The 27,843-nt window shown below is 42.0% G+C and overlaps 2 protein-coding genes and 1 pseudogene across 6 annotated transcripts in view; 2 read left to right on the forward strand and 1 right to left on the reverse strand.

Annotated features, from left to right (window-relative positions):
• Positions 1 to 201: 201 nt before the first annotated feature.
• On the reverse strand, positions 202 to 5,364 carry HSPA5 (heat shock protein family A (Hsp70) member 5). The gene is made up of 9 exons (XM_072777894.1): positions 5,216 to 5,364; positions 4,915 to 5,134; positions 4,581 to 4,812; positions 3,995 to 4,132; positions 3,336 to 3,448; positions 2,851 to 3,241; positions 2,479 to 2,716; positions 2,002 to 2,169; positions 202 to 1,108 (listed from the first exon to the last, which is right to left on the reverse strand). The coding sequence occupies exons 2-9, from the start codon at positions 5,034 to 5,036 to the stop codon at positions 546 to 548; spliced, it is 1,965 nt and encodes a 654-aa protein (XP_072633995.1). The 5' UTR covers positions 5,037 to 5,134; positions 5,216 to 5,364; the 3' UTR covers positions 202 to 545.
• On the forward strand, positions 4,524 to 19,082 carry LOC140605719 (hypoxanthine-guanine phosphoribosyltransferase pseudogene; annotated as a pseudogene).
• Positions 19,083 to 19,675: 593 nt separating this feature from the next.
• GAPVD1 (GTPase activating protein and VPS9 domains 1) overlaps positions 19,676 to 27,843 on the forward strand; it is an 83,533-nt gene continuing 75,365 nt past the window's right edge. For 3 of the 5 annotated variants that reach the window (XM_072777922.1, XM_072777924.1, XM_072777925.1), the window contains exon 1: positions 19,684 to 19,829. The gene's annotated coding sequence lies outside the window, so the exon portion shown is untranslated. Of the gene's footprint in view, positions 19,830 to 27,843 lie in introns of all 5 variants that reach the window. The other 2 variants (XM_072777921.1, XM_072777923.1) reach the window with 1 other exon arrangement.

Consider the following 27,843-nt stretch of genomic DNA (forward strand, 5'->3'; position numbering starts at 1 on the left):
AAATCAAGAGTCAGATGCTCAACCGAGCCACCCAGGCACCCCCTGCCCCTTTCTTAAACTAGATTGTAAGGCAATTTCCCTGAAAAGTATTAGATAAAAATGTTTCTTTACCTCAAAACCCCAACTCCCTCCACACAAGTGGGAATATAACCTTGAGGCAAATGACTTAATTAGAAGCTTATCACAAAAATTAGACCAGTGTAAATAACAAACATTTATTGGTGTCACTTATGGTAGAAAAAGTTCCTACACCACATGTGCGTGACGCAATTGTTAAATAGAACATTTCCAAGGTGAACACACGCCCTAAAACCAGCTTTTTTACCCACTTTTTAAGATAGCCAATTCTTCCTTTCCCCCCACCCCAAGACATGTGAGCAACTGCTAATGAAAAGCAGTAAACAGCCACTTGGGCTATAGCATTTTCAACTCCACTCCAAGGTGAAGATTCCAATTACATTCGAGACTTAAGTTCTCTCAATTTTCTCCTAACGAAAGTTCCTGAGTCCAGTATTTACAATATTACAGCACTAGCAGAGCAATGTCTACAACTCATCTTTGTCTGCTGGTTCCTCATCACCAGTTGGGGGAGGGCCTGCACTTCCATAGAGTTTGCTGATAATTGGCTGAACAATTTCCTCCAGTTCCTTCTTTTTAGCCTTGAAATCTTCAATGTCAGCATCTTGGTGACTTTCTAGCCATTCAATCTTTTCCTCTACAGCTTTTTCCATGGTCTCCTTATCTTCAGAGGAGAGTTTACCTCCCAGCTTTTCTTTATCTCCAATCTGATTCTTTAGAGAATAGGCATAGCTTTCTAATTCATTTCTAGTATCAATGCGCTCCTTGAGCTTTTTGTCTTCCTCGGCAAACTTCTCAGCATCATTAACCATCCTTTCAATTTCTTCAGGTGTCAGGCGATTTTGATCATTGGTAATTGTGATCTTATTTTTGTTGCCCGTACCTTTGTCTTCAGCGGTCACACGAAGAATGCCATTCACATCTATCTCAAAGGTGACTTCAATCTGTGGGACTCCACGAGGAGCAGGAGGAATTCCAGTCAGATCAAAAGTTCCCAGGAGGTGATTGTCTTTTGTCAGGGGTCGTTCACCTAGAAGTTACACCAAAAAAACACTTGTTATTACTGACAAACATTAGTACATCTGAATACTTACACTTCAGTCTATTAGAGCTTACAGTGGCAAGGGCATGCTTATCAAGCTAAAAGTGGATATTCATCTATAAAGAGTAGCAAGTGAGACTATGTTAAGTTACTACTAACCTTTTTCTTTTTTTTTTTTTAAGATTTTATTTATTTATTTATTCATGAGAGACACAGAGAGAGAGGCAGAGACAGAGGCAGGGGGAGAAGCAGGCTCCATGCAGGGAGCCTGATGCGGGACTCAATCCTGGGACTCCAGGATCATGCCCTGGGCTGAAGGCAGGCGCCAAACCGCTGAGTCACCCAGGCGTCCCTATGTTACTACTAACTTTTAATTGAACTTCATCGACATCATTATGAACTTTTCTTATTACATTTTAAGAGCCAGCTCAGAAGTTATCTTTATAGGGATCCCTGGGTGGCGCAGCGGTTTGGCGCCTGCCTTTGGCCCAGGGCGCGATCCTGGAGACCCGGGATCGAATCCCACATAGGGCTCCCGGTGCATGGAGCCTGCTTCTCCCTCTGCCTGTGTCTCTGCCTCTCTCTCTCTCTCTCTCTCTCTCTCTTTCTCTTTGTGTGTGTGACTATCATAAATTAAAAAAAAATAAAAATAAAAGTGAAAACTTTAAAAAAAAAAAAAGAAGTTATCTTTATAGACAAACAGTGCCAGATAGGTAGGTAAGAACTAGATTTGGGGCTGACTCTACCAAACCGAACACTAGTCATATTGGGGAACCCTCATCTGAAGACAGCAGCTGTTTCTTTCCTCATTTCAATAGAATATATTAAGAAGTCATGCTTTTCAAAAACATACTATGTCATTCACAAATGTAGGGTATTACCTTCATAGACCTTGATTGTAACAGTTGGTTGGTTATCAGAGGCTGTAGAAAAGATCTGAGACTTCTTGGTGGGTACCACAGTGTTCCTTGGAATCAGTTTGGTCATGACACCTCCCACAGTTTCAATACCAAGTGTAAGGGGACATACATCAAGCAGTACCAGATCACCTACAAAGGTAAGTTAACCAATGTTAAGTTCTAATTCAAGGGTCACAAGAGCACTACCAAGCAGTCTCCCCCTGAACTATTTAACTTTATCTTCTCCATCGTGCCATTTAATGCAAATCATTTCAGAAGCAGTGAATTAAAATAGCTGCTAATCATCTTGAAACTAACCCAGGTCTTGTCCTCAATTAACCCTTTATTAGCTGTGTGACCCTGCTGCTCATGTTCTATTGCTTTCTAAAGCAAGAGCTAATTATACTCTTCCTCTCAAGCTACTGAAGTACTGTGAAAGATGCTGTGATACTGCCATACCTGTATCTTGATCACCAGAAAGTACACCAGCCTGGACAGCAGCACCATATGCTACAGCCTCGTCTGGGTTTATGCCACGGGATGGCTCCTTGCCATTGAAGAACTCTTTAACCAGTTGTTGAATCTTTGGAATTCTAGTAGAGCCACCAACAAGAACAATTTCATCAATATCAGACTTCTTTAAGTCAGAATCCTCCAGCACCTTCTGGACAGGCTTCATGGTAGAACGGAACAGGTCCTAGAATAGGAAACACAATTATTGTGGTGATGCCTGTTCCACCCAGATATTGACTAAATATCTAAATGCAGTATCCTAAACACAGAGTCCAACTAGGTCTCATTAGCCAAGCAAAAAAAAAACAAGGAATATACCATATTTAGCTCTTCAAATTTGGCCCGAGTCAGAGTCTCAGAGAAGTCTTCTCCTTCATAGAAGGACTCAATTTCAATTCTTGCTTGATGTTGAGAAGACAGGGCCCGTTTGGCTTTTTCTACCTCCCGCCGGAGTTTCTGCACAGCTCTGTTGTCTTTCCTAACATCTTTGCCAGTCTTCTTTTTGTAGAGTTTGATGAAGTGTTCCATGACACGTTGGTCAAAGTCTTCTCCACCCAGGTGAGTATCTCCATTAGTAGCCACAACTTCAAAGACACCATTGTCAATGGTGAGAAGAGACACATCAAAAGTTCCACCACCCAGGTCAAACACCAGGATATTCTTCTCCCCTTCCCTCTTATCCAAGCCGTAAGCAATAGCAGCTGCTGTACTGTTAACAGAATGAGAAAGAAAAAAATGACTTAGTTAAGTTTACATTCCCCCTATTTGGCAAATATGCCATTATTTCTGAATTTGACACTTACGGCTCATTAATGATCCTCATAACATTCAACCCAGCAATAGTGCCAGCATCTTTGGTTGCCTGGCGTTGGGCATCATTGAAGTAGGCTGGTACAGTAACAACTGCATGGGTTACCTAGAGAATAACAGGTAATTAAGTGTATATTATCAGATGGTTCAACTCTTATATAAGTTGCACTCAAACCACCGCTTTAGTTTCTAAGACAATCAATCTGCTGTTAGATGGGTATGTAATTTTACACCCCTGGATTTGCAAGCATTAAGTGGTAACGTAAAGTCCCTAATATTTGTTGAGCCTACAGTAAAATATGCAAGTAAATTAAAAATTGATTTATGGGGATCCCTGGGTGGCGCAGTGGTTTAGCGCCTGCCTTTGGCCCAGGGCGCGATCCTGGAGACCCGGGATCGAATCCCACGTCAGGCTCCCGGTGCATGGAGCCTGCTTCTCCCTCTGCCTGTGTCTCTGCCTCTCTCTCTCTCTGTGACTATCATAAATAAATAAAAATTAAAAAAAAAAAAAAATTTAAAAAAAAAAAAAAAATTGATTTATGAATGTCATTCAGACTCAAGTCATTAAAATACTAAAGGCATCTACACAACACAATAAATACAAGAATAGGGAAAATAAAATTAAACTTAACATTGTTCTTGAAATATTTACCTTCTTTCCCAAATAAGCCTCCGCAGTTTCCTTCATTTTGGTTAGAACCATGGCAGAAATTTCTTCAGGAGCAAATGTCTTTGTTTGCCCACCTCCAATATCAACTTGAATGTATGGTTTAGTCTTCTTCTCAACCACCTATTTTAAAGAATAATCATTAATTTCAGACACAGAAGCACGAACATTTAAAACTTTAAAAAGAGGACTGAGTCCCACTTTCTCCCCCCATAGTTTGGTTTACTTTAGTCGCTTGGAGCTGAATATTGCCTAGAAATACTTAAGGAGTATGGATGCCTTATAAAGACAAGCCTCTTCGATTGTTTTTTTTTTTAAGGTTTATTAACTATACAAACTATGCAGAGAGAATAGTCCTGTGGGAAGTGTCTTTATTTGCCGAGCTTACTTTGGCAATATTTGTAACATACCAAGATTACTCAATAAAAGTTATTACATGTACACCACGTTTGTATCCTTTCTGTTGTCTCAATTTTTCAGTAACTTATTATTCTTAAACACTCCGACCCCCCATCGCCCACTTTCTCTTCGGGTGAGAGAAAAAAAAAAAAAAAAAAAAGCCCTATCGGACCTTGAAAGGCAAGAACTTGATGTCCTGTTGCACAGACGGGTCGTTCCATGTGCGGCCGATGAGCCGCTTGGCGTCGAAGACGGTGTTCTCGGGGTTGGAAGTGAGCTGGTTCTTGGCCGCATCGCCGATCAGACGCTCCCCTTCAGGCGTGAAGGCCACATAAGACGGCGTGATGCGATTGCCCTGATCGTTGGCGATGATCTCCACGCGGCCGTTCTTGAACACCCCGACGCTGGCGGAAACATCACCAAGAACGCAAGGAGTCAGCACCGCGGGTCTCCCGGCAGCCCAGGAGGCCACGCCCCATTCCCCCCTCTCCACAAACCCCACTCACCAGGAGTAGGTGGTGCCCAGGTCGATGCCGACCACCGTGCCCACGTCCTCCTTCTTGTCCTCCTCCTCGGCCCGCGCCGCGCCGAGCAGCAGCAGCACCGCAGCCACCAGGGACAGCTTCATCCTGCCGGCGCCGTAGGCCAGTGGGTCAGCAGTGAGTCGGGACGTCACGGACAATCCAACCACAGGCCGCAGCACCGGAGCGCACCGAGGAGAGTGATCTGAGGGTACAAGGCCCGGGGTCAGCAGGAGCAGCAGACAAGGCGAAGGGCAGGTCCGGAAGGACAGGCCGCGGCGCTTACCTCTCAGACTCACAAAAATCCCCCAAGTCGATGAGTCTGTGATGTCTCAGCCAGCGTCGACCGCGCCGTCGCCGAGGCCGCTTATATACCCTCCCCCCAGCCCCGTCGTGGAGGCCACCGATTGGCGTAGGCGCTGCTCGTTGGAGGCCGCTGATTGGTCCAGGCCACCAAGCTGGCCGCCGCCGATTCGAAGCGGCCTCCTCCGCAGCTAACGTCACAGCTACGCCCCCCCGGCGGACTCATTGGCGGCCGGTAGCATCCGACAGCCGCCAATGGGAGGCAACATCCGCCCCACGCGCAGTCCTCATTGGCTCAGCAGCTGTCTGTCTCTTGTGCGACCTCTCACCCGGAGGCCGTTTCCGCTGGTAACGGCAGAAGTCCCGCCTTCACACTGGGCCCCCGGGGGCCGGGATTAGAGTGGAGTAGGTGATTCCCTCGAGGCTCTGGGTTTGGGTTCTTGGTTCTTTCTCCGCTGTTTGCTTGACCCTCCTCTCTCCTTCCTCTCGAAGCGGGAAGCGACTCTCCCCCTCTCCCCAGCCTCCAAACCCGCCCCAGGCAGGCAGGTCTCAGCGTAGATGCTGTGATCCCCTCAGAACAAATTTCTTTGCCCTTTACAGCCGCTACGGTTTGGGGGTGTCCGAGCCTCGGGGCGTGTTGTTCTCCCGCCCGCAGCCCTGTCCGGAGCCGTGCCCGGCCGCGGATAGTGGCTCCTAGACATTCTTTCGGCCCTGCTCTCCCTAGCCAGGTACTTTTGTCTATACCAGGTTTCTCCACATTGCCCTACCCCACGGTAAGTCACAGGCCTGGCCATAGTAACTGGCTCCTCACCCTGAGTCCCCACCCCAGCGCGGCAACCCTCTGCTGAAGCGCTTCTCTACTAATGCCATCGCGCACTCCCTGCGATGTATTATTTTTCTGGCTTGCCGCTCCTTGCCTTCTCTTCTGCTCCTCCTTTTTTCCTCGGTGGCCCCGGGTTTTCTTTTGCAAGGCCTTGCTTGTCCTTTAGTCTTGATACCTTTCTAACTTCACTCTTCCTGGAAAAGGTCAGATTGTGCTTACAACCTGTAGCAAAAAAAAAAAAAAAATAATAATAATAATAATGATAATAATAATAATAGTCTACTATTTAATTTAGACTTACTGTGTGCCAACCATTGTTGTGTCTCCTATGTCATTCGGTCCTTACCGTTTAATACTTGGCATTTCCCATTTTCCGGATGAGAGATTTGGGACCGAAATATTAAATAACTAAGTTAAAGTCCTAGAGCTGGTGAGTGATGGAGTTAGAAGAGATATCCGAGTCAGCTTAGCTCCCTAGTCAATACTCTAAATTTTTTTTTTAAAAATTACTAAATTCATTCAACAGATCTTTTTGGAGCACCTACTATGGGCAGACCAGAAGCCTGATACAGAATATTTTGAGGTGCTTTACAAAGAATGGATGGGACATTGTCAAAATCAGGAACTGATGACTCCAGTGTTTTTCCACTAAATATATTCTTGAAATCCATGGGTATTCATAATACTACATCCGAATAGCACTGAAACATCTAACACACAGTTTACTAAGATGCTGAGCCTAGGAGTCAGTACTAAAGAATTTTCCTTTCTCAAGGTTATGCTGGTGACTCAGAATTGACTATGGAAGTTGCATCACCCATCTTACAACAGGGCTTGTAATACTGCTGTAACACTGACCCTCTCTATAGGTTGCATCAGTTCACATCAAGATAGAAATCACCATCAAGCCACATTACAGCTTCATTTCAAGCAAACTTTGTGTATATAACATCCATTTACATCAAAAAGCTCTCAGTTTCAGCCTTGTCTTTGATAGAGTAATCTTTTGCAACTCTTCTTCTTTTTTTTTTTTTTTTTTCTCTAAGATTTAGAAAAGTAATATCTGGCTAACTTTCAAAGGGAATGGGTATATTGGTGGTTGTAGTATTTTTTAAAAACTAGGTATATTAGGTATATGTTAGAGTATATTCCAAAGTGCAATCACTTCTGGTTTGAATAGAAAAGTGCATAGATAAATCTAGCTTCCTGAATGTTAAATACCAATAATAGTATTGGTGCCAGTTACCAATATTTAAGCACAATATTTAAACACTTGATGTGCATTATCTCTTTTTAATTCTTATGAAAGCATTTCTTTCTTTAACCCTTATTTTTAGAGCTAAGGAATCTGAAGCCCCAAGAGGTGAAGAAATTTGCCCAGGAGATCACACAGCTTAAAAGATAGGGAGCCAGGATTTGAGCCTTGGAAATTTGGTTTTTAATTTCTGTAGTCAAGACTGTCATCCTGATCTTTGGCTTTATAAGATTTATGTCTTGTTTAGGATATAGAATAGTGGCCTAGTTTGCAAGTGTTTTGATAATGAGTGATAGACAAATGTAGATTTTTATCCAGTAATTTAAACCAGCTCATTTCACTTGTACTCCTATGGGTAAGATAGTAGATTTCTATTTCTCATCTGATCTCAGAAAGCTAGGCAGAGTTAGGACTGATTAGATTTGGATATCACTTGGTTTCTAAATCTTCCTTTCTGAAAGGGAATTAAAGACATAGAACAGAAAGGAAAAGGAAAAGGCTTATAGAATTGGCAAATTGAATGTTTTAGACACCGATAATTGAGATTTTTCCGCATCCTTTGTTAAAGAAAATATTCAGCAAGAGATAAGGTACATGATCTTGGAAAAAAACAACCTACAAGAGCCTCAGTTTCTTCATCTATTGAATGTCAGCGATTTCTATCCTGTCTCTCCTAGTGGTTTGTTTCAAGGACCAGATAAGAAACTGTGTGAAGAAAAAAAAAAAAAAAAAAAGAAACTACGTGAAAGTGTTTGGGAAGTTGTAGAATAATAGAGATGCTACTAATCATGTGAATGTACTATGAGAAGACATTTTATTTTATTTTATTATTATTTTTAGAAGACATTTTAGAACCTCTTCAAGAAAACCACTTTTTTTTTAATTTAATTGACTTTTATTTTATTTTATTTTTTATTTATTTTTATTTATTTATTTATTCATGAGAGACTCACAGAGAGAGAAGCAGAGACACAGGCAGAGGGAGAAGCAGGCTCCATGCAGGAAGCCTGATGTGGGACTTGATCCTGGGACTCCAGGATCACTCCCTGGGCTGAAGGCAGGCGCTTAACCACTGAGCCACCCAAGGATCCCCAAGAAAACCACTTCTTAAGGGTCAATTTTCTTTTCTTTTTTTTTTTTTTTTAAAGTCTGTTTTATTATTTTTTTTAATTTTTTTTTTAATTTATTTATGATAGTTACAGAGAGAGAGAGAGAGAGAGGCAGAGACACAGGCAGAGGGAGAAGCAGGCTCCATGCAGGGAGCCCTATGTGGGATTTGATCCCGGGTCTCCAGGATCGCGCCCTGGGCCAAAGGCAGGCGCCAAACCGCTGCGCCACCCAATGATCCCAAGGGTCAATTTTCTTTCCCCACTTTTTAAGGGTCAAGATTTCTTTCAATGGAAAATAATGTTTGGTGATTATGTTGAATCTGACGGATTTTTTGAAATATTTTTTAAAACGCTCTAATTACTCTCCTATATTGACTACATAGCTGTCTTTTATTAAGCTACTGGGCCTCAACCTTCATTAAACAATTCAAGAATAAAACAAAAGTGTCTCCCTGATTCCTCAGCCCCTGAGCTAGGAACAATAACTAGGTATAAATCATGTAGCAGTTTTTTTTGTGCCTTTTTTTTTTTTTAAGATTTTATAGATATATTCATGAGAAACAGGCAGAGACAAAAGGCAAAGGAAGCAGGCTCCCTGTGGAGAGCCCCGGGGAGCCCAATGTGGGACTTGATCCCAGGACCCCAGGATCAACACCTGAGCCAAAGGCTGATGATCAACCACTGAGGCACCCAGGCATCCCTTTTTGTGCTTTTGAAAGTGCAGTGTGCTGTGCAATTAGTCTTCTTTGCCATGACTTTTTTTTTTGTCTTGACTTTTTAAAAGTGAATCTTAAAATTAATAGGGAAACTTCCCCACATACAAATGAAAAGTTGCAAGTAATGCATCTTCTTTGTGTGTGTGTGTGTGTGTGTGTGTGTGTGTAAGGCATGTAGGAGGGCATTCTGTGTCAGTGTGATAGAGAGAAAAGCCCATGGGGTTTGAAAACATAAAAACTAGAGAGTTCTGGTTCTGTCCCTTAACTAGCTATGATTTAGGGCAAGTCACACTGTCTGAGGCTCTGTTTACTTGTCTATAAAATGTATATAATTTTGCCTCCTCAAAGTGGTTGTTATGATGATAAAGGTATTTGATTTGTTGTAAAGCATTTTAGTTTTATACAGAAGTTTTAATTTTTCTTATTTTTTTAAAGATTTTATTTATTTATTAGAGCACAAACAGGGGGAGTGGCAGGCAGAAGTAGAGGGAGAAGCAGGCTCCCCACTGAGCAGGGAGCCCAATGCGGGGGCTCCATCCTAGGACCCTAGTAGGATCACAACCTGAGCCAAAGGCAGACATTTAACCAACTGAGCCACCCCTGTGCCCCTAATTTTTCTTGTTTTATATTTTCCTTTGAAGTAAAATAAGCTAACTTTATAGAATTTGAGTGATAATATTTGATATTTATCTTAAATTTCTAAATTTTTAAAATAGGAAATACAGGGGCACCTGGCTAGCTCAATCAGAGGAATGTGCCACTCTTGATCTCTGGGTCATGAGTTCAAGCACCATGTTTGGTGTAGAGATTACTTAAATCCATATATATATATGTATATATACTTGAAAATAAAATGGGAAATATAAATGCATGGTATAAAATTTAAAAGACAAAACATAAATATACAATGAACGTAAGTTTGCCTGCCACCCCATCTCTAGCCTTATTCCTCTACACTGGTAAAGGTAAGCATTGTCATCACTTTCTTGTGCAACCTAGAGAGGACTTATTCATATTCATACACAGTATGTGTCTATGCCTGTTTTATAACTGGTGATGGATCATGGTACTGCATACATGGTTCTGCTTCCATCCAGTTAGCTATATTTCTTGGAGATTGTCACAAATCCACTGCTCCCCCTTTAATATCAGTAGTAGCTACTCTTAATGGAATATTTACTGTGTGCTGGATGTTTGCATATCTTAAACCTCTGTTATAAATTGCGATATGAATACAGAAAAGTATGTAAGATGCAATAGTACAGTATGAATAATCATAATATAAATCCCTAGGTATTCAATATCCAAGTCAAGAAAAAGAATGTTGTCAGCACTCAGAAGTCCTCACTTTTGGGGCAGCCCCCGTGGTGCAACGGTTTAGCACCGCCTGCAGCCCAGGGTGTGATCCTGGAGACCTGGGATCGAGTCCCACATCAGGCTCCTTGCATGGAGCCTGCTTCTCCCTCTGCCTGTGTCTCTGCCCCTCTCTCTCTCTCTCTGTTTCTCATGAATAAATAAATAATTCTTTAAAAAAAAAGAAGTCCTCGCTTTTTCACCCCAACTGATCCTAATTCCTTCTTCCCTGAAGAAGTTAACTTCTCTTTATTGTTACAGTCTTTAGAATTTTATCATTTATTGTATTAGCTTCTTTTTTTTTTTAAGATTTTATTTATTTATGAGAGACACAGAGAGAAGCTCCATGCAGGAAGCCAAATGTGGGACTTGATCCCTGGACTCAAGGATCATGCCCTGGGCTGAAGGCAGGTGCCAAACCGCTGAGCCACCCAGGGATCCCCTATCGTATTAGCTTCTCTCTTCATTGCTATAACTTGATAAGCAGTAGATCCAGGCCTTCCACCTTCAGGAGTATCTTTTGTTATTCTTGGTACTTGTATTTTCATATAAATTTTAGAATTAGCTTGTCAAGTTGGCAAAACAAACCGACTATATATTGTTAAGGTAGGAAAATAAATTAACGGTATGATAATATACCATTATTTTAAAGTAAGCTTTATAAAGTCTTAAATCTTGACTTCTGTATTCTAGAATTGTTAAAAAATTGCATGAATTTAGTGCTTAAAATTTATCAGGAATGAACAATTTTCCATTTTGAAATGACAAATTATGTTACTTTAAGATGTTGAAATATTATGTAGCTGTTAAAATTGTTGATATCTATGTTTTTCAAAGAGTAAATTGTAAGTATGTTATTTTTTTGATCTACATTTTCTTGTTATTTAAAAAAAAATTCCTGTTTATCTATCAGGAACTTACCAAGCTTGAAAAACCTTTAAGAACTTAACTCTAAAGGTAATACAGAAGAGAACTGCCCTCAGTCCACGCACCGGCCAGCTCCATTATGGCAAGCCGAAGCCCCAGCATTGTGATTAGTGATGATGAACCAGGTTATGACCTAGATTTGTTTTGTATACCTAATCATTATGCTCAGGATTTGGAAAAGGTATTTATTCCTCATGGATTAATTATGGACAGGACAGAACGGCTTGCACGAGATGTGATGAAGGAGATGGGAAGCCATCACATTGTAGCCCTATGTGTACTCAAGGGGGGCTATACATTCTTTGCTGACCTGCTGGATTACATTAAAGCACTGAACAGAAATAGTGATAGGTCCATTCCTATGACTGTGGACTTCATTAGACTGAAAAGCAACTGTAGTGACCAGTCAACAGGGGACATAAAAGTAATTGGTGGAGATGACCTCTCAACTTTAACTGAAAAGAATGTCTTGATTGTTGAAGATCTCATTGACACAGGCAAAACAATGCAAACCTTGCTTTCCTTGGTCGCGCAGTATAATCCAAAAATGGTCAAGGTTGCAAGCTTGCTGGTGAAAAGGACTCCTCGAAGTACTGGTTATAGACCAGACTTTGTTGGATTTGAAATTCCAGACAAGTTTGTTGTAGGATATGCCCTTGACTATAATGAATATTTTAGAGATTTGAATCATGTTTGTGTCATTAGTGAAACTGGAAAAGCAAAATACAAAGCCTAAGATGAGAGTTCAGTTTGCAAACATCTAGAGTCCCATTGAAATCACTAGTGAAATAATCAAATGTTCTAGTTCTGTGGCAACATAGAGGGGCTTACTGCATGTATTGTCTTAAGAATTTTATCTATTTGGTATGTTTGTTAGAAATGTCATTTGCTGCATTACTGAAGTTTTTATTTGCACTATGAGCCTATAGACCATCAGTTCCTTTGGGTGGATTGTTGTTTGACTTGTGAATGAAAAATTTCTTAAACCACACTACTGTTGAATGAAACTATTGAAATTGTATCTGTAGGAAACATTTAAAGAGAAAATATATTAGTATTTAATTGGTATTTTAATATTTATGTATTCAGGAAAAAACAAGTGATTGAATATTGTTAATTATACTACTGTATGTTTAGAAAAGTAAGAAGCAGTTTTTGTATCAATGACAGCATGCAAGACGTATTGTTTTATTGGATAAACCATGTGTCCTTGAATTATGTTAGTGTTTCAGTGGTATTAACTGTATTTCCCCAGTTCAGATTATTTCTGGTGAGTCTTTGTCAACAGTTTATACAAATCAATAAATTCCAAAAAACTTTAAAAAATAAATAAAAGTAATACAAGAGAACAAAAAAGGTCAGTGAAAGATGTGCAAGATATAATTACATTAAAGATTATTTCATACATTATGATTAATCATAGGTTAAACCAAATACAGGTAACACATAAAAATTTTACGTTGCATTAATAACACGACAGCTTCCATCAGTCTGGACATCCTTGATACTGATAAAAGATAAGGTGTTTTTTTGTTTTAAGTGGGCTCCACACCCAGGACGGAGCCCAACACGAGGCTTGAACTGATGACCCAGAGATCAAGACCTGAGTGAGATTGAATCAGATGCTTAACCAACTGAACCACCAAGGCACTCTGGGAGAATAAGGTTCATAATAGATTTCACTGGGCTGAAGTGCAAATTGCATGATTTATGTCTCTATTCTATAGCAGTCTTTTTCTTCATTTTCAGTGTTTTCACATTTTAGGCTTTTATCTGTTGCCCTCAACTTAGCCAATAATGAAAAATTCTTTGGCAAATGTTACAAAACCATATTGGATGTGAATAGCTCGGGCCTTGGAAGGATCCCCAGGCAAGTGAGAGGCTCTAAATCATAAACTCCATCAGCTTCATAGTAAATCCACCTCTGAGCACTGCTACTATTTCTGAGCCTGCCAGTGGGGGCCAGTGTAGGACAACCAAGGGCCCAGAACATGGGGTAGGGTTATGACTGTAGCCTTGTCCTTTGCTTGGAACTGGGCTGTTCCAAAGGCCAAAAAGCATTTTATGAAGAAATACTCTCTGCCATCTATGTAGAACAGCTTCCACACATGTCTTTCTGGATTTTTTGTTTGTTTAAAGATTGCTGGAGCTTTAGAAAATTTTTCCTGTGGGGCCCCAGGGTGGCTCAGTCAGTTGAGCACATCTGCCTTCTGCTTTGGGTTGTGATCCTGAGGTCTTGGAATTGAAGCCGACCTTGGGCTCCCTGCTTGGGGAGTCTGCTTCTCCTTCTATCTCTGGCCCTCCTCCCTGCTACTGTGTCTCTGTCTCTCAAATAAATCTTAAAAAAAAATTTTCTTTCCCTTAAACATTTTTTAAAACTATGTTAAAAATAACATAGTTAATTCACATGTATTTTTTATTCAGAATGTACAGTGAATCTAAATGTCCCTCAGTAGGGGATGCTAAGCAAACTACGGTAGGTGATACTATGGAAATACTGTGCAAAGTTTCAAAACCGAGGTAGATTTCTATGTATTGATATGGAATGAAGCTCGGGATATTTATTTATTTACTTACTTATTTTAAAGATTTTATCTATTTATTCATGAAAGACACAGAAAGGCAGAGACATAGGCAGAGGGAGATGTAGGCTCCTTGCAGGGTGCCTGATGTGGGACTCAATCTCAGGACCCTGGGACCTCGACCCAAGCCAAAGGCAGATGCTCAATCACTGAGTCACTCAGGTGTCCCAGGATTGATCGATTTATTTATTTATTTATTTATTTATTTATTTATTTATTTATTAAGATTTTATTTATTTATTCATAAGAGACACACAGAGAGAGGCAAGACATAAGCAGAGGGAGAGGCAGGCTCCATGCAGGAGGCCCAATGTGGGACTCGATCCCGGGTCTCCAGGATCGCGCCCTGGGCCAAAGGGCACCAAACCGCTGCGCCACCCAGGGTTCCCCCAGGATTTATTTTTAAATGATAACAGAATGGTATGTACAACGTGATCCTATTTGTGTTAAATAACCTCCCTCCCCAATCTAGACAGATACCTGTCATTGACAAGAGTGACTCCCTCTGGGTAGAATTGGACGGGAATTGAGAGGATTTTTTTTTAAGATTTTATTTATTTATTCATGAAAGACACAGAGAGAGAGAGAGAGAGAGGCAGAGACACAGGCAGAGGGAGAAGCAGGCTCCATGCAGGGAGCTTGATGTGGGAACTTGATCCCGGGACTCCAGGATCACGCCCTGGGCCAAAGGCAGGCACTAAACCGCTGAGCCACCCAGGGAGTCCCAAAAGGATTTTTTTTTACTTATTTGTATTGTATATATATATTTTTAAGACCAAGAATGAATTTTTGTCTTGCTTAATTGAAAGTGAATTTTAGAAAACAAATGTAGTGAACGTAATGGTTCAGTTAGCTTTTTAGCATTTAATTTTGTTTTTTAAGATTTTATTTATTTATTCATGATAACACAGAGAGAGAGGCAGAGGGAGAACCAGGCTCCATTGCAGGGAGCCCAACGGGGACTCGATCCCGGGTCTCCAGGATCATGCCGTGGGCTGAAGGTGGCGCTAAACTGCTGAGCCATCCGGGCTGCCCAGTATTTAATATTTTTAAAAAAGATTTTTATTTATTTTGAGAGAGAGGGAGAGTACACAAGCAGGGGGAAGGGGCAGAGGGAGAAGCAGACTTCACCAAATAGAACCCTGGGATCATGACCTGAGCCGAAGGCAGATGCTTAAACAAGTAAGCCACCCAGGTGTCCCTTAGTGTTAAATGTTTTAAATGTTTGCCTGCTATTTGAATTTGAACTGTGTCATAGTATAACAGCTTACATTTGTTTTACTTTGTGGTTTCCAAGCATTCGCCTGACTTCTTTGATCTTGTCCTCCTAACAACTTCATGGGATATAAAGGGTTGGTGACATCTTTGTTTTACAGTTGAAAATATAGTCTCAGAGTTCATAGTAAAATTATGAATTCCCTGCTGTGTTGGTTTCTATTCACATCATTGCTGTATTTATTTATCACTTTGTGTATAATTTAATTGACTCAGATGAGACACTAAGATTAATCTTTCCACAGGCTATGGCTTTCCACAGACAAATCTTCTGTGTGCCAAATAAGAAAAATCACATAATAGGTGAAGCCCTTGTTTCTACCCTTACATCTTGCTCTTCCACTTTTTTTTTAAGATTTTATTTATTTATTCATGAGAGACACACAGAGGGAGGCAGAGACATAGGCAGAGGGAGAAGCAGGCTCCACGCAGGGAGTCTGATGTGGGACCCGATCCCTCCAGGATCATGCCCTGGGCTGAAGGGAATGCTAAGCCACTGAGCCACCCAGGCTGCCCGCTCTTCCATTTTCTGATCTTCCTTTCTGGATGTGACCCTAGTTTTCTTTCTGGTATGGTCTGTTCTTAATTAAGTGTCATATTTCTTTCCTAAGTATAGATGCATGCTATGTTAAAAATGTTACTTTTCCCTGGGGCATGTGCTTTTTAATTAGGATCTCTTGAGGAACAACCTCTAAATTCATACAAATGCAGGTGTTAGATTAGATGATCTTTGAGAATCAACTATAATACCTATGATTCAATGTATCTATACTAATGATGACATTTCAGAAAGCTTTCACAGACCTAAGGATAAAATAATTTTTTTCAGGGACGCCTGGGTGGCTCAGCAGTGGAGCGTCTGCTTTCTGCTTAGGTCGTGATCCTGGAGACCCGGGATCGAGTCCCACATCAGGCTCCCTGCGTGGAGCCTGCTTCTCCCTCTGACTGTGTCTCTGCCTCTCTCTCTCTGTGTGTCTCTCATGAATAAATAAAAATCTTTAAAAAATAATAATTTTTTTTCAGAAATATTTGTAAAAGGCCCCTCAGATCACTTTGCACCTGCTTTCTGGGCATACCAGTGAAACTGTGCACAAACAGAAGCAAAGAAAAATTTTTTAAAAAAAGTTTTTAAGTGGGGATCCCTGGGTGGCTCAGCAGTTTAGCACCTGCCTTCAGCCCAAGGCATGATCCTGAAGTTCTGGGATCGAGTCCCACGTCAGGCTCCCAGCATGGAGCCTGCTTCTCCCTCTGCCTGTGTCTCTGCCTCTGTGTGTGTGTGTGTGTGTGTGTGTGTCATGAATAAATAAATAAAATCTTTTTAAAGTTTTTAAGTAATTTCTACACTCAACATGGGGCTTGAACTCATGACATTGAGATCAAGAGTCACATGCTCTGCCAACTGAACCAGCCAGGCTCCCCAAGAAGCTTTTCTTTTCTTTTTAAAGACTTATTCATGACACACACACACACACACACACACACACACACAGACACATGCAGGGATCCTGATGTGGGACTCCAGGATCACGCCCTGGACCAAAGGAGGCACTAAACTGCGGAGCCACCCAGGGATTCCCCGCAAGAAGATTTTTTTTAAAGATTTTTTATTTATTTATTCACGAGAGACACAGAGAGAGAGATAGAGGCAGAGACACAGGCAGAGGGAGAAGCAGGCCCCATGCAGGGAGCCCGACGTGGGACTCGATTCCGGGTCTCCAGAATCACACCCCGGGCTGAAGGCAGCACTAAATCGCTGAGCCACCGGGGCTACCCCAAACTCAGAATTTTTTAAAAAAGCTTCTTGGGGGACAGCCCCGGTGGCTCAGTGGTTTAGCGCCACCTTCAGCGCCGGGGTGTGATCCTGGAGACCGGGGATAGTCCCAAGTCAGGCTCCCTGCATGGGGCCTGCTTCTCCCTCTGCCTGTGTCTCTGCCTCTCTCTCTCTCTCTCTCTGTCATGAATAAATAAATAAAATCTTTAAAAAAAATTCTGAGTTTGTCACTACTCTTGGATTCTGTAACAGAGTAGTCTAAGGGAGAGTATGGAGTTAGGAATCTGAAGAACTGAGCTCTAATCAAGATTCAGTATGAATTTCTTAACTACGGGTACATAACTGCATATCCTTGTATATTAGGGAAGGCTAGTGTTGTAGTGGAAAGAAAAGAGCTTTAGCCAGTGTTCATTGTTTATTCATCCTACTCATTTTAAAAAATAGGAACAAAAATATGTATTACATCCTAGGCAGTATGCCAGGTTCCAGAGGAACAGTGGTAAATAAGATCGGGTTCTCTGCCCTCAAGGAGTACTATTTATTGATTATGAGCATCTTTTCACCCCTTGAGTTCACTTTTCCATGTGTAAAAGATGTTGAGAACACTAGTACATATTCCATAAGAATTACAGTTGTAGTGATCCGCTGTTCTAAAGTAGGGGCTGTATTCCTTGGGTGTGCTGGGTGGGGGGAAAAAATTGAAATCTGCCTATAGTTCAAGCTCTTCACTTATCAATGAAGTAGGGCTCAAAATGATCGACCATCCCAGTGCTTGTTTCACAACCATCAAGAACTTTTTGGAACTTTTGGGGCCGTTTCCTTCCTCTCCTCCATGGCATGTGTGCTCCAGCCTATCTAGAGTACTCAGTGTTAAGTGAAAGCAAACCGTGAATGTATTTATACATACATTTTGCTCAGGCTGCAATCTTCCTTAGCAATCCTCACATGCCATCTTCTTGAAATCCAGCCATTTGGTAGCTCCAAGTATCTTCTTAGAGTCATGGCCACTCAACTTGTTGAAACCTGTCTCAGTGATTCTCATAGAGCTCTATACCTCAGCTTATTATTATGATCTTTGTGTGAGTTACTCTTTCAGCCTAGATCGTAAACTGTGTCTTGTCGCTTTTGCATTCCCCTGGTGCTTTGGGCAATGCTTTATTTTTATTTTTTTTAACATGTTTTTAAAAGATTTTATTTATTCATGAGAGACACACAGAGAGAGGCAAAGACATTGGCAGAGGGAGAAGCAGGCTCCCTGCGGGGAGCCTGATGTGGGACTGGATCCTAGGACCCTTGGATCAGGACCTGAGCCAAAGGCAGACACTCAACCACTGAGCCACCCCGGTGCCCCTTTGGGCTTTAAAACAGAGCTGATAAATACCCTTTGATTGAACTGAATTCTTCAGTAGCAGGGCAATATAGTAGCCATAATACCTGACCAGCTAACTAACTACAGAACGTTATTGTGGTAATAACAGGAGGCAATAACAGGAAGCCAATTTCGACAGTTTTTAAGGCAATATACATCAAGGGGAATGATTAAATGGAAAGCAATGGGAGCTGATTCACATTTGAAATAGTTGGAAAACTCAGTAGTAGTACTTTTTTGTTTGCCTGGAGACACTCCCAGTGTTGGAGGACATAATCATTGCTTTCAGTTTTTTTTGAAAGACTGTGGGATGGAAAACATTATCAGAACTACTAGCAGTGGAAGGAAGTAAAAGGGAAGCCTATTCCACCTAAGACAGGCCTTTCTAACTTCTAGAGCAGTCCAAGAGTGGAGCAGGCTACCTCCGGTTAAGACGGTGAGCGCGCCCTGAAATTCGAACTGCGGGAAGAGAAGGTGGAAGATCCATCTGGCTGGAATGTACAAGAGTGAATTCCTACCTGGGCTGGAAATTGGGACTTCACGACCGTTAAGGTGTCTTCCAACTCTTAAGGTTTCTAGGACTGTTCAGCTCTGTTCACCTGACATTTGAATGACCCTAAATCATTTCTGTAAAATAAAAATTCATCAGATAAATCAATCTAAAACACTATATGGTCAGAGGGAGCCTGCTTCTCCCCCTGCCTATGTTCCTGCCTCTGTGTTTCTCATGAATAAATAAAATCTTAAAACACACACACACACACACACACACACACACAACAAACCACAGCTGTACCGTCCAAGTTAGAGTCCATCAAAGCATAAAATGAGGACTGGGAAATCAGGTTAAAGACTGAAAAATCCAGATACCACTGAAGGCACTTCGCGAAGCTTTTCACCGAAAGAGAGAGGCGGTGTGTGTGCACGTGTATCCGCACACGCAGGAGTCAGTGATGCGTCCTGGGCAAGTGACACTCGTTCCCGAAAACGTGAATGCTCTGAATTTTTTTTACAAGCACTTGCCCAGGCGGGTTTTTCCTACCCGGCAGCACCGCTGGCGGAAGCAACGCCCCGCGTCTGGCGAGGAACAACTTTCCGGAAGGCGCTTCGCGGTACTACGGCCGCCGCCCACTACGGCTCCAGCCGGGGGCCCACGGGGCTGGCTGAAGCGGAAGGGCCGCTCTGGCCACGCGCGCGAACTACCAGTCCCAGGGGCCTCTGCGGCGCCGCGCACGCGCGATGGCGTGGCGGCAGCGCCGCCGCAGGACGCAGGGAAGCCAGCTAGCGAGAAGTGGCGGCGGCGGCGGCGGCGGTGGCGGCGGCGGCGGCGGTGGCAGTTCGCAGCGAGGGCGACGGCTCCGAGGCCGAGTGGCGGTGCGGCAGAGACCTGGGTGCCCTCCTCCGTGTGATCCCCGTGGTGAGTGCGCGTCTCCGGTTAACTAGCGCAGAGTCCGCAGCCCGCTGCCTGGCGGCCGGGCTGTTCTGGCCTAGGGCCGCAGCCTGCGCCTAATGGCCGGGCCGCCCAGTTCAGCTGACCCCTGTGCCCTGAGCCCTTCCCTCTTGTATCGGTAGAAGTGGGGGTATGCGGGCACGTAGTTAGGCTCAGGGGACAGCGTGGCGGCGCCCAGGGGCCAGGGCGGCCTGGGGCAGACGGGAGGGAGGGACGCGTGGGGGATGGGATGGGAAAGGACCAGAGAACCGCGGGGCGGCTTCGGGTGGGAGCCACAGGCGAGCGACCTGGCAGGTAGAGAACTGAGCATAGGAGGCGAGGAGGAGGTGGCATATCGTCTGAGTGCCGCTGGTGAAGATGTCGTGCCTCGGGGACTCTTGACAAGCTAGATTCATGGGTCTGGGGGCAGCCCACCTACGAAGAACACACACAGTACACTTGGCATCTTTCCACCTGCTGTTAGGTTGGATGTCTTGGAAGTGGGCGGCTGCTGGTTGCTTCCATCACCTTTCCTTCCACTTCACCTTTTATTGATTGTCAGATTTAAATGTGTGCTGGCATGGCAAACCACAGAAATGAACAGTGTTCGGTGTATAAGTCTGTGGAGAAACAGGCATGATGGTATGTTCCGATGGGAGGTCAAAGGAGGAATCATTGTTTTTATTTTAAAATCTGTGACACAAGTCAGTTTAAGCACAGCTTTGAACTAGGAAGGGTTTTAACCTGGGATTTCACCAGGTGGTGGATAGACTATAGGGGATTTTTGGACTAGAATGGGGATAAAATCACATGTTTTTATTATCTTATAACTAACTTATTAGTGCCTTCAATCATGAATGTAGGCAGCAAACCTGAGTGGAACTAGCAACGCCTGTGACTTTGTCACCAATTAAAATTACAAATATTTTTGTATCGTGTACAGTTTTTACAGATCTCTCAGAATATCATTTATGCTTATATGTTTTTCTGAATTTATGGCATTATTAGACACATTTAGATCTTGTTATTTAATGTGATGATAAAGCTGCACCTACATTACCAAATTACAGTTTTTAAGTAATAGTTCAGTATAATTGGTTTCTTTTGTGATTTCATGTATTTAACTCTTTTAATTTCATTTAAAAGCAATCTGAGGGGCACCTGGTTGGCTCGAGTGTGCTACTTTTCAAGCCCCACATTGGGCATAGAGATTACAATCAATCAAATCAAATAAAAAGAAAAAATAAAATCAATCTGAGAGAGAGTACAGAGGCTTCGTCAGACTACCAAAGAGATCCATGGCACAAAAAAGATTTATAAAATATCGGAAGTAGAAAAAAGTGTTGGGAGGTCAGCCTGGAAGGATATTTGAAATTTTTTTTTTTTTTTAGAAAGACAAGGCAGATGGGATTATAGTATAGATGAAAGAAGGAATTTTGTACACAGAAAAGTAAGATTTGACTGGGTCAGAGTAATTTTGAAAGACTGCAGGTACTTTATTCAGGGTTCTGGGGAATCAGCAAAATAATCTGAGGGAAAAAAGGGAAGTGACTACTTCGACCCTTAGATTTTTGTAGAAGGCACCTCCTAGTTCTAAGTGGTTGAAGCTGCCTAAACTCTTGTGTAATCCCATGAAAGGAAATTTTAGTATGTGCTGATTTTCTTTAAATCATGTGGGTAGTGTGGCTTTTAAAGAGGGAGATATTCTAGTTCTTTTATCCTTAAGTAAAAACCATAGGATCTCTCTTCAAATATATTTTCCTGTTACTATTATTCTTTTCATATATGATAGAAAGTAAAAGTGCAGGTGATAGAGTTGGAGAATTGGTAAATCATTTTCTCGAAATTCCATTTTAAATTCTCATAGCATTTTGGCATCAGACTCCTTACTTACTGGTGACTCTTAATATTTCTTTAGAATATATGGAACTGAAATTTGCAACTGTTTGTAAAGCGCCTGTCGACACCTTGTGTGAGATTTTTCCCCCTGTAAAATAATAGCAATAATAGAGAAACCAGTGCAGCAAACTCTTTTTCTGGAAAAAATGAAGGGGGGGTATAGAAAAGTAAAGAAGAGTATTTTTTGAAAAGATATTGGTGCTGAAATAGTTTAAGTTAAATCAAATACACCATACTACAAAATCATTGCCTTAGAGAGATCTGGCCTGGTATTTTCTGTGCCCTTACGCTGCCTCCTTTCTCGTTCTTTGTCCCCTGCCCCTTGATTTTTTTAATAGCGTGTATCTATCTGATATGTTATTTGTATATTAATTTTTTAACTTTTGTCTCCCATCAGAATGTTAGCTCTGTGAGAATAGGGATTTTTGTCTTTGCCACAGTGCTGGAATAGTGGCTGGCACATAACAAGTACTTAGTAAATACTTGATGAATGAGTAAATTAATCAGTTAATTTATAAGAGCTAGGTTACTTATTTCTAGTAATAAAATATCTATTTTTAAAATATTGCAAATAGGGCAGCCCGGATGGCTTGGTGGTTTAGCACCGCCTTCAGCCCAGGGCCTGACCCTGGAGACCCGGGATCAAGTCCCACATCAGGCTCCCTGCCTGGAGCCTGCTTCTCTCTGTGTGTCTCTCATGAACAAATGAATAATAAAAGATATTTTAAAAAAATAAAAAAATAAAATATTGCAAATAGTATTACATATGCTGGATTTTTTTTTTTTTTTTTTTTTGGTCACATATGCTGGATTGAATTTGAACCTTTTCATCTTACTTTTTTTTTTTTTAAGATTTTATTTATTTATTCGTGACAGACAGAGAGAGGCAGAGACACAAGCAGAGGGAGAAGCAGGCTCCCTGCAGAGAGCCTGATGTGGAACTTGATCCCAGGACTCAGGGATCACACCCTGAGCCAAAGGCAGATGCTCAACCCCTGAGCCACCCAGACATTTCTCATCTTACATTTTTTAATTTATTTGAGAGAGATACTGTGAAAGAGAGAGAGAGAGAGAGCACGAGCTGGGTAGAGGGGTAGAAGGAGAGAGAGAAGCAGACTCCCGCTGAGCTTGGAGCCCAATGTAGAGACCCTGGGATCATGACCTGAGTTGAAGGCAGATGCGTAACTGACTGAGTCACCCAGGCACCCTCATCTTACATTTTTTTTTTTCATCTTACATTTTTTAAAAGACAAGACTTACTTCCCAAACATTATGCAGTGCTTTTGTGGGACATTTGGTTTCATGCTGGGACTGATCATTTTTAGGGCATGCTGCCATGTAGGTTTGATTTTCCTTAACATTCTACAATGATTGATAAAAGGAAAGGCCTCTGGATGAAGTTCTTATTTTGCCAAGGTTCTTTTACTTTGTGATACTAGGTTGGTATAAAGGACACTGAATTTCTCATATCAGATTTAATCTCATATCAGATTTAATGTCTTATAGTATCAAACATTAGTGAAGATGTTGCTAAAAGTGGTAAGTTTTTTACTTAAAAGATTTTTTAAAAATTTATTCACGAAGACACACAGAGACAGGGGCAGAGACATAGGCAGAGAGTAAAGCAGACTCCCTGCAGGAAGCCTGATACAGGACTTGATCCCAGAACCTTGGTTACAACCTGAGCTAAAGGCAGACATTCAACCATTCAGCCACCCAGATGCCCCTGAAAATGGTAATTTAGAAACTGCTATAGGACAGTTTCTTTGTAGGACAGATTGTAAACAGTGTAGGAGTTTAAATTGGTACAGCTTCCTTGAGAGAGAATGTTTGCAGTTATTTGGTAAAGTTGAAAATGGGCATACCCTGCCTCATAATTTCACAACTTCTGGAAGGTAATAAGAATGGGTGGAGATGGTGGCAAAGGGGATAATACTGTAAATTTTCTTTAAAGACTAAAAGCAACTATGAAGATGTCAACAGTTAATTCTGGAAGGGAGAATACAGGTGCAAAGTCATCTTTGCACCTTTCCCTATTTTCTGTTGATTTTGTTTTTTTGAATCCATAACTTTTTTGAAAGTAATTTCTGCACCCATGTGAGGCTTGAACTCTTGACCCCGAGATCAGGAGTTGCATGCTCTTCTGACTGAGCCAGCCAAGAACCCCTGAATCCATAACTTTTAAGTATTGTTTCCCAACTCTGAAAAATTGTAAGCCTACAGAAGAGTTGCAACAGTAGTATAATAACACCTTTGTTATATACCTCACCTAGATTCCACAGTAGTTAACATTTTGCTATGCTTGCTTTATGCACTAGTAGACACATTTTTTGCTGAACTGTCTTCCAGTTAGTTATAGATACCATCAGGACACTTTACCTGTAAATACAGGTATGTATTTCCCAGGAACAAATGCTTTCTTCTCTATATATCCAATTCAGTTGTCCTCCTCAACCAAATTTAACATGGGTGTAATATTGTTTAATATGTAGTACCTATTCAGATTTCCCCAGTTGTCACAATACTATGCTTAGATACTTGGTTTTGTGTTTGACCCAAGATTCATTTAAGGAGCTTGCATTGCATTTAGTTGACTGGTTGAATCTGGACTCGTTTTCCAGCCTTTAGGGAGTAGACTGGGGGGCGGGGGGTGGGGTGTCTTTTGTGACAGTAAGTATCTAGACTAGTTGTTTTGTAGGATGCTCCTCAATTTGGATATGTGTGAATGTTTCTGCATGATCAGATTCAGGTTAAACATGTTTGGTTGGAATGCTGTGTACTTGATTTTAGGTCTCAGTGTATCACATCAGAGGCACCAGATGTCAGTTTTATTATTGATGCAAATTTGACAATTTGAATAAAGTAATAGCTACTAAATTTATATTGTTTTTTAAAAAGTTTTATTTATTTATTCATGAGAAACGGAGAGGGAGAGGGAGAAGCAGGCTCCCCGTGGGGAGCCCAATGCAGGACTCGATCCCAGGACCCTGGGATCACCACCTGTGCTGAAGGCAGACGCTCAACCACTGAACCACCCAGGTGCCCTAATAGATTTATATTGTAAAGGCACCTTTTTTCCTTTGTAATTAATAAGTAATCAGTGAAGTGATTATTTTTATTTTTTGAAAATTTATTTATTTATTTTAGAGAAAGAACATGCACAGCTGTGAGCGTAGGGAGGAGCAGAGGGAGAGGAAGAGAATCTCAAGCCGACTCCCTGCTAAGCATGGAGCCCAATATGAATACCTGAGCCAAAATCAAGGGTCCGATCGTCAACCAACTGAGCTACCCATGTGCCTCCTCTTTTTTTTTCCTGTAAAAAGTATCTCTTTTTTTGCCTTTTTAATACCAAAAAGTATTATCATCTATATGGCTCACATTATGGTCGTTTTAAACAGCCCTGGTTCAAGAGGTGCCTGGGTGGCACAGTTGATTAAGTGTCTGACTGTTTGTTTTGGTTCAGATTATGATCTCAGGGTTGTAAGATACAGCCCAGTGATGGGCTGGTGCTCAGCATGGAGCCTGCTTGAGTTTCTCTCTCCCTCTCCTGGTCTTTCCCCACCCCATGCTCTCTCTTGCTCTCTCAAATCAATCAATCAGTCAATCAATCTTTTATATATATTTTTTAAGATTTTATTTATTTATTCATGAGAGACAGAGAGAGAGAGGCAGAGACACAGGCAGAGGGAGAAGCAGGCTCTGTGCAGGGAACCCGAAGCAGGCTCTGTGCAGGGACTTGATCCCGTGTTCCCAGGATCACACCCTGGGCCGAAGGCTGCACTAAACCACTGAACCACCCAGGCTACCTTCAGTCAGTCTTAAAAAAAAAAAATAACAACCTCACCACTGGTTTAAGACAAGAGACTTCTAAACCTGCACATAGAGTAATACGTGCAATATGTGTTGGAGCTGTACTCAGAATTTTATACTTTTGTATTTATTCATTTCTCAGTTCATACCCTCCAACCTATCCTCTGTATCAAAATACCCAACATCAAATGTTTTATATCAAAATATGAAAATTTTAGAATCTAATGTGAAATTGTTTAGCAGGGAACTGACAATTGAGTGACCACTGTGCACAGGGCATTCAGTCCATAAAGTAACTTGTTCTGGGGTGCCTGGGTGGCTCGGTTGATTAAACATCAAACTCTTGGTTTCCACTCAGGTCATGATCTCACAGTGGTGGGATCAGGCCCCGTGTTAGGCTCTGTGCTCAGTGTGAAGTCTGCTTCAGTCTCCTTTCCCCCTTACCCCACCCTGCTTCTCCCTGATCCCTCCATCCCTCCCTCCTTCTCTCTCTCCCTCTATCTGTCTCTCTCTCAAATAGATAAAATCTTAAAAATATAAATTAACTTGTTCTGCTACACTTCAGCAGCTGAAGGGACACATATTCTGTATCTGGCCAATATGCATTCTGCTCCAACAGTGTGCCTGGCACCATGGTAGGTGCTTTATTTTCACTAACCTATAAAATTCTCACTTATCTATGTAGTAGATCCTATTAAAGAAGAAACTGAAGCATATAGAGGTTAAGTAACTTGCCAAAGTCCCACAGTCTGTGGAAGTAGGATTCTAACCCAGCAGGCCTGAACCAAAACCACCACACATTTGTGGGACTTGATTTCACAACCCTGAGACCATGACCTGAGCTGAAACCAAGAGTCTGAGGCTTGGGGCACCTGGGTGGCTCAGTTAATTAAGCGTCTTCCTTCAGCTCAGGTCATGATGCTAGGGCTCTGGGATGGAGCCCTGCATCGGGATCCCTGCTCAATGGGGAGTTTCTTCCTTTCCCTCTGCTGCTCCCCATGCTTGTGTTCTCTCTCTCTCAATCTTAAAAAAAAAAAAAAAAAAAGGAAGGCAGCTCGGGTGGCTCAGCAGGTTAGTGCTGCCTTCAGCCCAGGGTGTGATCTTGGGGACCTGGGATTGAGTCCCTCATCAGGCTCCCTGCATGGAGCCTATTTCTCCCTCTGCCTGTGTCTCTGCCTCTCTCTGTGTGTAGCTCATGAATAAATAAATAAAATCTTAAAAAAAAAAAAAAGTCTGAGGCTTAATGAAGTGTGCCACCCAAGCACTCTTGGAGTGATTATTTTAAAACTTTATCAGACTCATGAGTTGTTTATAGAAGTACCAGTATAAAGGGTAAAGAAGATTTAGTTTGGAGATACTACTACTAAATGGGAGAGTGGAAGATCAGGGAATGCTGTGTGAAGGAGAGGACTTTTTTTTTTTTTTTTAAGATTTTATTTATTTATTCATGAGAGACACAGAGAGAGGGGCAGAGACACAGGCAGAGGGAGAAGCAGGACTATGTAGGGATCCCGATGTGGGACTCAGTCCTGGGACTCCAGGATTGGAGGGATCACACCCTGAGCTGAAGGCAGATGCTCAACCACTGAGCCACCCAGGTCCCCCCTCCCCCACGTTTTTTCTTTTTCTGGCAAGTATGTTAGGTCTGTGAAATGGAAAAATGGGAGGAGAGATTGTAAAGATAACTTGGGATGAAAAGATATTGAAAAATTGAGGCTGCCCCAGGTGATAGTATATGATCATTTGCCTGCAGGTATATCACTCCCTTCCTAGTGCTCACTACAGTGAGATTGCCCACAGGAAACCTGAAGTCAGTATTCTGAAGAGCCAGAGAGGCACCATGGGGAAATGAGGGTGGGCTGTTAAGTCAGCCAAATCACCAAATCTAGTCTTGAATTCTCTGCTGCATGATAGCTGGATGATTAGGCAGTAAGTTATTTGACTTTTTAAAACCTGATTCCTCATGTGTAAGGAAGTGATAGCATATGAAAAGCATCAGGGGGATCCCTGGGTGGCGCAGCGGTTTAGCGCCTGCCTTTGGCCCAGGGCGCGATCCTGGAGACCCGGGATCGAATCCCACATCGGGCTCCCGGTGCATGGAGCCTGCTTCTCCCTCTGCCTATGTCTCTGCCTCTCTCTCTCTCTCTGTGTGACTATCATAAATAAATAAAAATTTAAAAAAAAAAAAAAAAAAGAAAAGCATCAGGAACGTGGTTCATTCAATAATTGCTAGTTATCTTTTGGTGCTCCAGCTCTCAGTCTTCTTTCACTCTTTTCCACCTTGGTACCACTC

Source organism: Canis lupus, chromosome 16, assembly GCF_048164855.1.
Source record: "Canis lupus baileyi chromosome 16, mCanLup2.hap1, whole genome shotgun sequence".
Taxonomy (NCBI): Eukaryota; Metazoa; Chordata; class Mammalia; order Carnivora; family Canidae; genus Canis; species Canis lupus.